This window comes from Crotalus tigris, unplaced genomic scaffold (assembly GCF_016545835.1).
Source record: "Crotalus tigris isolate CLP2741 ecotype Arizona unplaced genomic scaffold, ASM1654583v1 scf7180000017933.3771270, whole genome shotgun sequence".
NCBI lineage: Eukaryota > Metazoa > Chordata > Lepidosauria > Squamata > Viperidae > Crotalus > Crotalus tigris.
The window spans coordinates 794,673-804,841 of NW_024096726.1; the positions used below are offsets into that span (position 1 = coordinate 794,673).

General features: G+C 42.2%; 1 protein-coding gene and 1 long non-coding RNA gene across 5 annotated transcripts; one reads left to right on the forward strand and one right to left on the reverse strand.

The window, feature by feature from the left end:
• Positions 1–1,333: 1,333 nt before the first annotated feature.
• CALCB (calcitonin related polypeptide beta) lies at positions 1,334–9,301 on the forward strand. Of its 3 annotated transcripts, none has more exons than XM_039344586.1 (4): positions 1,334–1,621; positions 3,053–3,148; positions 3,846–3,977; positions 4,988–5,602. In XM_039344586.1, the coding sequence occupies exons 2-4, from the start codon at positions 3,063–3,065 to the stop codon at positions 5,163–5,165; spliced, it is 396 nt and encodes a 131-aa protein (XP_039200520.1). In that variant the 5' UTR covers positions 1,334–1,621; positions 3,053–3,062; the 3' UTR covers positions 5,166–5,602. The 3 variants fall into 3 exon arrangements, with proteins under 3 accessions (XP_039200520.1, XP_039200519.1, XP_039200517.1); XM_039344585.1 differs by lacking the exons at positions 1,334–1,621; positions 4,988–5,602 and adding exons at positions 6,963–7,147; positions 8,806–9,301 and having other exon boundaries at positions 2,947–3,148; XM_039344583.1 differs by lacking the exon at positions 1,334–1,621 and having other exon boundaries at positions 2,947–3,148.
• LOC120308486 lies at positions 2,543–3,086 on the reverse strand. Of its 2 annotated transcripts, none has more exons than XR_005556854.1 (2): positions 2,945–3,086; positions 2,543–2,747 (listed from the first exon to the last, which is right to left on the reverse strand). It is a non-coding gene; the product is annotated as an uncharacterized LOC120308486 (long non-coding RNA). The 2 variants fall into 2 exon arrangements; XR_005556855.1 differs by having other exon boundaries at positions 2,543–2,777.
• Positions 9,302–10,169: the final 868 nt, after the last annotated feature.

Below are 10,169 nucleotides of genomic sequence, written 5' to 3' on the forward strand. Positions count from 1 at the left end.
GTCCGTCTTCCAATAAATGTCTACTGTCAGGAAAGAAGTCATTAAGTGCTCACTACTTTGTCCTGCGCGTTGCCTTCCCGGTGTGTCGGTCTCCCGATCTGACAGGCACAATGAGGGGGATGCTCTTGGAGGCTGGAAACACTTGGTGACTTGAACCCAGGTCCTCCAAAGGGATTGACACTGAACGGGATTACGAATCAACGGTCTCCGGTTATCTGCGTTTGGTGCTTGGATGCATTTGCACAGAACATCAAGACCTGGCATCGGCTGAATAGGTCGAAAAGGCGCTGCTTTCTCTGCGGCAAGGGGTTAAATGAGGAGCGGACAATTCCACTGAGCTTAAAAAATAAACCTCTCCCATTTATCCACACGCTTTGCAAGGGACCATCTCTAAGTCCAAATGCGTAGGTTCTCAGGCGACCCAGCCTTTTGCACCGCCTCCAAAATCCAGTGTTAGCAAACGAGGCCTCGCAATAAAATGTGTACAGGTAGTCCGACCCTACGTCTCCTTACTCGGTCGGTCCTCGCTGAAACCTTTCTTATTTCCAAGGAAATTAGATTCCGGAACTGGAGAAGGGACATCTGCCCGGCAGAGTCGACTCCTTTAGCAACTTAAATCCAAACCAGCCTTTCCCAGCCCAGGGCTTTCAGACAGAGTTTCCCACCCTCGTTCATTTTGGCTGGAGCTGTTGGGAGTTGTGACCTGACACATCGGAAGGAGATCTGATTGGCCAGGCTCTTTTAAACAGACATTCCCCCGCTTTCCTCCATGCCAAGGTGGTAGGAACCTGAAGCATCCTTACCTGGCCTTTGAATTCCGTTAGTCCCAATTCCGAGTAATTATGAGAAAGTTTAGGCTATACACCATAGTAAAGGTATGAACATATCAAGGCATGTGAATTTAATATATTCCTCTCTCCCCCCCCCCGCCCGCTCCCTTCAGCAAGGCTCAGTGCGTCTCTCTGATTCCGAAGCCTATAATTAAGGTTCAAAAAAGGGATTCTCTGCAGCTCGCCTCCTGGGGTCCTTGCTAAGATGCAAAGTTGAGAAAGCACGTATGCCAACCGAAGTCCTTTTTTTTCTGCAATGCAGCACTTTTTGCAGTAGATGTCGCCTCTAATGAGTAAATATCCTGCCCTTTGAGTTTATTCATCAAAAAAAGATTCGGGAGATCTTGGAGGGATAAAAAACAATGGGGAGGTCTAAATATTATTAATGACTTGGGTCGATCTCCCTTATATTTCATTAATCGTTTGCTATGTCTCTTCCTGCCCTCTCCCCCCCCCGCCACCCCCACCCCCAGCCGTTCAATGACCTAAATGCAAATAAACCTATCGGATGTGCCTAAATGACTGGCATTTTTTTTGTGAATGGAATACTCAGTGACTGGGAATGACGTAATTCGGGAGTTGGAGTTTTGTGGTCAGTCGAGGATTGGTTTTATAGTGATAAAGGAGATGCTGATTGGTGAGTGAGTGTTCGTTGAACGCCTACACACTTCTGTCCTGGCGATATGTATAAAAGGGGGTCGTTGACCATTGAAGACCACCAGGCTCTGAAAATCACTCCGAGGAAACCTCCACTACGTTTCACTCTTCCTTAAGAAGACTCGCATTTGAAGGTAAGCCCTTCTCCACTAACTCTGCTCTATTCAGCAACCCTACAACTCCAGCAGCAAAAATCCTGGCCATGCTTTCTTTAATGTCTTACTGAGTTCAGGATGATTTACTCCCAGATCTGTAGACAGTGTCGCAGAAGACTGCGAGTGCTTCCTTGCATTCATCAGTTTTACATTTCAAGTATGCTAGGTTTTGTCTAGTTTTTGGAATATGAGTTTTGTATAGTTTTTGGACTATGCAGCGTAATCTTTTTCTGGATTTTTAAAAATAAGAATTAGCATTTCAGGATGTTAAGGAATAAGAAGAAATGTTCATCCTGCAAATTTTAAACAAAATTTAGAATCTTTGCAAACAAGAAAGATGCATTTTAATTTCAATATGCTACTTACCTCATTTTTTGGGGGGAAGGGTTATCTTAAAGATTGTTATAATCAAGGTAATATATATTAATTTAAAATACACTTTAAAACATCCTTCTGTCTCCATCCCCTACTCCCCAAGACAGTAGTATCTCATAGCATTTTGAACTTCCTTATAGACTTTGCAAGAAAAAGTCTAAACGAGGAAGAATTTAAGATGAACATCTCTCTCTCTCTCTCTCTCTCTCTCTCTCTGTGTGTGTGTGTGTGTGTGTGTGTGGCATATATAGAGACTTTGGGGTCAGGGATGCACTGTTTTAAAAAAAGGATGGAGATAGGAAAATTCAATACTAAAAAAACAAATGCTATATATTCAACATTTTAAAAATGTTGAATATATGGAAATGCTTGAACTGAAGGAGAGGGGGACAAAGAAATCATATGTGAAAAAGCAGCTTATAATTCTGTGTGCACACAACTATTTCTGTATTTTACAAAATGACTCATACTCCAATTTTACAGCATTGCCTCATTGCGTTTTCAGAAGTCCACTTGTTTCAGCTGTTCTTTCTATTTTTTATTTATTTTTTTAGTTCAAAACGAAACATAAAAATGAGGCATTTATCAATTTAAGCATAAATACCTCTCACAACTTTGACTCGCGTTTTTGAAGAACGGTTCTGTGTTTGCTTCTCACCTCTTTTGGCACCAACGTCCTGAATTGCTTCTGCCCAGTTCTGATAGCCCATAAAAAACGCCCTCAAAATTCCTAAATGGATATTAGAGACCGGTGAATTCTCTGTAAATAAAAACTTTTTTTTAAACGCACATAATTAACGGATAATTTATTACCCTCTGAGAATTCCCCCTTTAGGCCAGCCTGATCCTCCTATGGGGAGATCCTTCGCTGTTTCTTGGACTTACCACAGCCAGCCATATGCTTTCGCGTTCAAAAGGGAAACCTACCCGCGTCAATCAGGATGCTCATCGATGGGATCGCAGCCTAGATAGGCAGAGGGGAACTGGCAGGGCCGCAGAGGGCTTCTCCTCGGTGAAAATGAGCCTTTCTTGCAGACAGAAGATTATGGCTGTGCTGAAGATTTCCTCGCTCCTCGCCGTTTACGCTTTGGTGGCCTGCCAGATGGAGAACGGCCAGGCAGTCCCGCTCAGGTAAGAGGCAGCCGACAGCGGACGCACCTGCAGCCCTTGGCAGGAGAGCGTCGAAGTTCCCTCCCGACGGGGGCGCGAAGCGAAGAAGTCCTCCGGCGGGAAGGAGCTCGGTTAGGAGAGGGGGCCAAAAGAAGAAGGGTTAAGGGCCCGCGGCAGGCGCGGATTTGGCTCCGCAGGTTCAGTTCACCCGGGATTACCCACCGGCTTTTAGAGGACAGTCCTCCCCACCTTTCTTTTTCCTTTCAAAAAGTATCAGATCGATCAACCCCACTTGCCTCGCCTCTGGGGTGGCGAGACCGAAAGTTGAAAGCGGAGTAAAAAAAACCAAAACAAAACGTGCAAGCACATAAGCCAAGCAGCAAATCACAATCCGTGGGCCGCGTTGTGATTTTCTTCCCCTGGCCAGCAAACGGATCCCCCGCACAGCCTTCCCCCATCGGAAGCCCTCCGGATGCAGCGGGCAACAGTATTCCTAACGCCGCCGCCCCCACCTGCGTAACCCCCTTGTTTGGGAGAGAGACGAGTCGCACTCCACGCCAACCCCGGGGGAGGGGGAGGAGGAGGGGGGGAATGGTTGGCGGGCGCCGGCTGGAAAAGCCGCTCCCTCCCGCCTCTGATCCCACCCAGGCTCACGGTGGGGAGGAGAAGCGCTGCTCCAGAAGAGCGGTGCTTTCAGGGCGCGCTTGTCTTCACGCAGAGCGGGCTTCGAGCCTGTCGCCGACCGAGACGCCCTGGGGGACTATGAAGCTCGGCGGTTACTCAACGCCCTGGTGAAGGAATACGTCCAGATGACCGCGGAAGACCCGCTCCAGAGCAGCGAAGGCAGTAGGTAAGAAGCTCTCGGCTTCCAAAGCGTCGTTGCACCCTCCCCTCGTCTCCTTCCCGGATACCAGCCTGGCGAGGGAGGGGAGGGGGGAGGCAGAGCGCCTTCGTGGTGGGCAATCAGCCGGCATCTTTTGCCTCGCGAGGATGCCTTTCCCCGACTTCCGACCAGGCGCCTTGCAACGACCTAGGATGGGCGATCCGAGTGGTGGGGCCTCGCTTCTCCGCTCATTTTGCTTGCCAACTTACTTAAGTATATCCGTTTATCCGTCGGTTGACTACGGATCTACAACTGTCGTACAATGTATGTATGTACACACATATGCAACCACATGCACACGAAAAGAAAGAAAAGAAAGTTTTTTTTTTTTTTTTTTTAATAAAATGGGAGAGCCAGAGGTAGGTCTTGGATTTTTTCCTTTCTGTTTCCCCCTCCTCCCCTTCCTTAAGAACCGAGCCCGCCCGGACTCAGTCCTTCTTCCCGGCCTTAGTGGCCGTGGAGAGGGAGGTGGCGGAGAGCGAGAAGGACCTTTGACATGGGAGGAAGGAAAAAAGATTACTTGCACGTAGCGCCCCCTTTCCTGACCGGCCCAGGCTTCCCGCTGCCACCTGCGGTTTCCTACTGAACTCCCCCGGTGAAGCATGAGGAATGGTTGAGCCTCAGCGACGCATGCATTACCCTCCCCCCCACCCCGGAATTGCTAACACTCCCAACGTCCCCCCCCCTTCCCTAACTCGTTTGTTTGTTCGGGCAATGGCTCACTGGCGCCTCCTACCCCCTGCTCCAACGTTTCTTCGGATTGACATTGCATGAGGCTTGCGCCTCTAGGCACGGCGTGGAGATGGGCTTGTATCGAATAAGAGGCTCTGAGGAGTTCTTTGTGGGGGGGGGGGGAGGAGCGCGTGGAGAGGGGAGAGGGATAAGGCATGACTACGCATGTGTTTTCTTGCTTTCCTTTTTTTTCTCCCCCCCCCCCTCCCGGTTACTTTGTTCAGCATGTTTTTCCCCCTTTGCAGCTTGGATAGACCTATTTCCAAACGTTGTGCCAACCTGAGCACTTGTGTGCTGGGCAAACTGTCTCAAGAATTGCACAAGTTGCAAACATACCCTCGTACTGACGTCGGGGCTGGAACGCCTGGCAAGAAAAGGAATGTGTTGAATGAGCTGGAAAATGAACGCTATGCAAACTACTGAGGAAGCCCCGCGGAAGCAACTAGATGGGCCCGGCTTCCTCTTTGATTTTATTTTTTCCTCTTTCTTTGTTTCCTTCTTTTATTTAACTTGATGCATGATGTGGATCTAACCTTCACTGCTAACTTTGCTGTGTTCTTTTAGATCTGAGACGCTTGGAGTAGAGCAAAGTCCAAGTTGTTAGGAAATTAAGGACAAAATGCACACCCGTACACTGTTGTAGGGAGCTGGGAAAAGCAGAAGCCAAATTCAAAGTGCATCGGAATAAAATATTGCCTTGAATTTTCAATTGGTTTTTTTTTTAGATTCTTATTTTATGAATAATAAGAAAGCATCATTTTTTTATTTGAGGCTACGGTACTCATTGTAAAAAATGAAATAAATGTTTCTTTCATGCCCAATCATGCAACTGTTCAATAAATCTATTTTTCTATAAGGAATAGGTCTATGTCCTGATTACACATTATTTATACCATTTTTAAAATGTGGGGTTTGTAGCAAAATTTAAAGAGTTTTCATCCAGCTATAAGGAAGACAATATGGATGTTTGCAAGTTTTTGCTTAATTAAGAGTGTTTTGAAAGAGCTACGGTACATATCTGATTAGTTCTGGATGAACCAGTAAGATGATAACTTTTATCCAATGAAGTCAGTAAAAGGGATCACACTGAGTTTGATAGTATGAACTTACAAATCTGTTCAGAAATGTAGAAACACAACAACTGGTTTCCAAATGTGAACAACGTTGTTCAGTTACAAAACTTTTATTCTGTTTGACTTCCCCCAGGTAAGAATTTTAATCTTATATTTCTATTTATGTATTTGATTGTTCATGAAGAAGTCACTTATTTTAATTTGACATAACAGCCTGAAGATAATTTAATGCAAGAGAATCCAAAATTACAGAGTATGCCTGTAATTTAAACACTGACTTATACATTTTTTTTTGTATTCATTGTGGGAACAATCTTGGCTAAGTTAAACATTCAAATCAATGAGACTGATTTTTGTCAGAGATGAGCAACAGAAAAAACAAGTTGGATCACAGCCATGGTCAATCTAATATCAGACAAATATATCATGTATCATTTAGACCAGGGGTAGGCAATCTTGGCTTTTTTATGACTCGTGGACTTCAACTCCCAGAATTCCTGAGCCAGCCATGCTGGCTCAGGAATTCTGGGAGTTGAAGTCCACGAGTCATAAAAGAGCCAAAGTTGCCTACCCCTGATTTAGACCACACTGATATCTTATATGCCCAGAAATGGTATTACATTAGGAAATGTAGACCCAGGAGATGAAGGCAACAGCCCTCATATGCCGTGGCTTTGACCAACCCTGATGCTACAGGACTGCAATTCTTGGAAATCCAGGGTTTGGGCCCTCTTAGAAAAGCTGTACGTTATCCTCCCTAGAGTTCCGGATTTTGCTAGGTTGGGGAAGAATGTGCAACGATTTGGTTTTTTCTATACTCCCTGGTATGTTAAGAAAGTAGAAGTATTTTCTAGGTCTAGGACTAGCACTGATGATGTTACCTAGTTTGGGTAATGAAACATCTGCAAGAAAACAAGCAAGCTCAGAGAGCACCAAGGACCCTTCAGAAGTCTTTTCCATTCACCATCACATAAAATTACTTGGCATTCTTGAGATTTTGCCAACATACGTTAGGGGAGAGGCTGGGATTAGGTAGCAGGCAACACAACACATTATTTTATAAAATAAGATAAGGTTTAAATCAGAGGTTTACATCAAAGATCTTAACTCTTAATTTCTTTTTCTTTTTTTGAAAAAAAAAAAACAGCGCAACAGCACAAAAGCGAGCATGCAACACGGCAACTTGTGTGACCCATCGTTTGGCAGATTTCCTGAACAGATCAGGAGGTGTGGGAAAGAACACATTTGTACCTACCAATGTCGGAGCCCATGCTTTTGGTAGGCGAAGAAGAAGCATACAAATCTAATCTGCTGAATGATTCCTGGGATATGGTAAGTGTATGGTTAAATGATGTTGGAATTGTATTTATTTATTTATTTTATTTATTTATGAGACTTGTATACTGCTTTAAGTGCAAGCACTCTCTAAGCGGTGTACACCAGTAAGCAATGTATATATATATTTACATTGCCCCCAACAATCTGGGTCCTCATTTTATCTACCCCGGAAGGATGGAAGGCTGAGTCAACCTTGAGCCGGTGAGATTTGAACCGCTGACCTGCTGAACACAGTCAGCTAAAGTGGCCTGCAGTACTGCACTCTAACTGCTGCGCCACCTCGGCTCTTCTCGGTGAATATGTTATTTTACAAATATTTGAACAGACTCGTGATTTCATCTACTGTATTTTCCGGCGTATAAGACGACTCGGCGTATAAGACGACCCCCGACTTTGGAGACGATTTGAATGGTTTAGAAAGTCATCTTATACGCCAGAAAATACGGTAAATCTTTTAAAGGGATTATTATCTTTCTGTAAGCCTATAGCTATTACCAAGTCTAAGAGGATATTTAGTGTAGAGAGAAGATAATAATGAGAATTTTTTTAAAAAAAGATGTAACCTTTAGTTCAGACTTCCTGAACCTGGTGTCCTCTCAGTGCACTAAACCTCAACTTCATAATTTCATTTCTGAGCTCTGAAATCCAATTTACGTGAGCTCTGGCTCTTTTAGTAGTATTACCATAGTAGAATTACTCCTTTTAAATAATTGAAAATGAGGGTTGTGAAAACCAGCTATTCATTGTTGGACTAGGCTTTCTCCCTTATAACTGGATTTGGGATAGGAATCCAATGATTTTTTTCACTTGGAAAAAGAGTGAATATTGTATTAAATCTAAATATGTCACTCCAAAACCAGCATTATTTTGATTCAGATATCTTTTGCTTGTACAATGTAAACATGTATGCAGCCTTGTCATGCTGTCATTTTGTAATTTCATTTCCAATCCCCATATTAATTTTATTGCCATTTTAAAATGTGGCAAATGGCTTGGGCAATTTCAGATAATTAGGATGTTTTGTTTACAGAGACATTCCCCTCTTGCTTCCTTCTTTTCTCTGAGCTCTGGAGTGCCGAAATGGTTTTGAGAAGCTGCAGCTTCATTCCCCATTTTAAGCCCATGTGGAGCAGAGAGCATGGTGGACATGAAGGAAGCTGTGATGCAGTGGTGGGAACTGCAGAAGTGGGATGGGATGTCCTGTTTGCCAAGTTTGGCGGAAGTGAATCCACTTGCTTTCATAGATACTTGCAATTGGTCTGCTCTGTGACCCTTCAGACTGCGAGACAGAAATGTGCATCTAGCAGAGTCTCACTTAAATGTGGAAAACAATCTGTAATTATGCTATCCTTTCTACTCTAACTGCCCAATTATAGAGGCTTTCTTAAGATAAATTGTTTATATAGAAGAGAGTCAAACATTGATTTTGGAACCCTTTTAAAAACTTCTTTAAAACATATATATTTGGTAAATTTGCAAAACGTATGCCATCCTTATCTCATAAAATCTGATCCGGTTCCTCTTTATTTATTCAGGATATTATCCTATTTTAACTATGGAACATAAATAAGAGAGCTATAAGTCTAATGACCTGATAATTGCAAAGAAAAAAAGAATGCATCTTTAAGCTTGGATTTGTTTGTGTTTTTCAGCTGCCATGAAATCGAGCAACGAACACCTTTTAATTTGTCTTGAAAGCAACTTCCTTTCATAATTCAGTATGGCTGAATAAATTATTCATTTTCGCATCCTTCCACTGTTGAAGAAATGTTTTGTTTTAAAATTAAATTAACTTAGGTTATATAATATATATATATCTATATCAAATAATTATTCAATTATTGTATATTCTTTTTATAAGCAATTCTATTTCAAATAAAATGTGATAGCATCTATTTATTTATTTATCTTGTAGCATATCTGTGAAATTGATCCATATTATTTATCTTGGCAATGCTGTGTTGCCAAATCTCGGGGATTACACTAAATTGCTGCCTTTCAAGGTATATATGTGTGTAAGAGGCGGTGTGCTATGCCTTGATGTAAAACATTTAATTGACATGAGTGTATAATATGTTTAAAATACATTTACAATATTGTATTTATTTGTGAATTTATGCAAGATTAAAAAAGTATTTTAGATACACATAGATTGAGAAATGGATCTTTTATTTAAATCTTTTTTAAAAGGGTATTCTGCAGTTTTCTTTGAATCTGGATTCAAGAGAATTGAGATAAAGTCTAGTATGGAACTTTGATTTTTCTATGAAAAATGGTGCTATAGGAAGGTAAAGACCATAACATTTGAATGTACAGAATGAATAAACATACTTATTTTTCTAGAAACTTGCATACATGAAGCCAGATTTTTTATTCCATGACTTCTCACTCAGCCTAAGAGTCTTAAGCCTGCATATAACTATTATGTGCTACCCAAAGACAAAGTATTCTATAGTGATATAATGCAGAGAAACCCATAGTATTTATCTTCAGTATTGTGAATGTAGATTAACCAAGGGCAGCCTGTGCAATACTGAAGGAAAATTCAGGCTTCCCTGATCATCTCTTAGCTAAAATTCTACTGTATATGCACTTATCTTAGGATCAAACCAGGGCTTTTTTTCTCATAGAACCCCAGTACGGAGTTCCACCACCTTTTTTGGATGTTGAGTAGGCAAGGCAGGTTGTATGACACGTATGAGTTCCGGCACCTTTTTTTTTTTTTTTTTTAGAAAAAAAGCACTGGATCAAACTATGAAGTATATTAATCATAAACCACACAGTAACTCTAACTCCTGGACTTTACCTTTGTATAAAAATGTGCAGGTTGATTGGAGCAAACATTTTCCATTCCGGCCTCTTGATTTGGAATTTCCCATTTCTTCCATATGGGAATTAATGAAGAAAAAAAACCTTCCTTCCCTACTTAATTACCATCAAATTATTTTCAGTGGGGAATTTAACATAAACAAAAAGCTTTTCAGGGGAAGCTCTTGTGTCAAGGACTTTGCAAAAT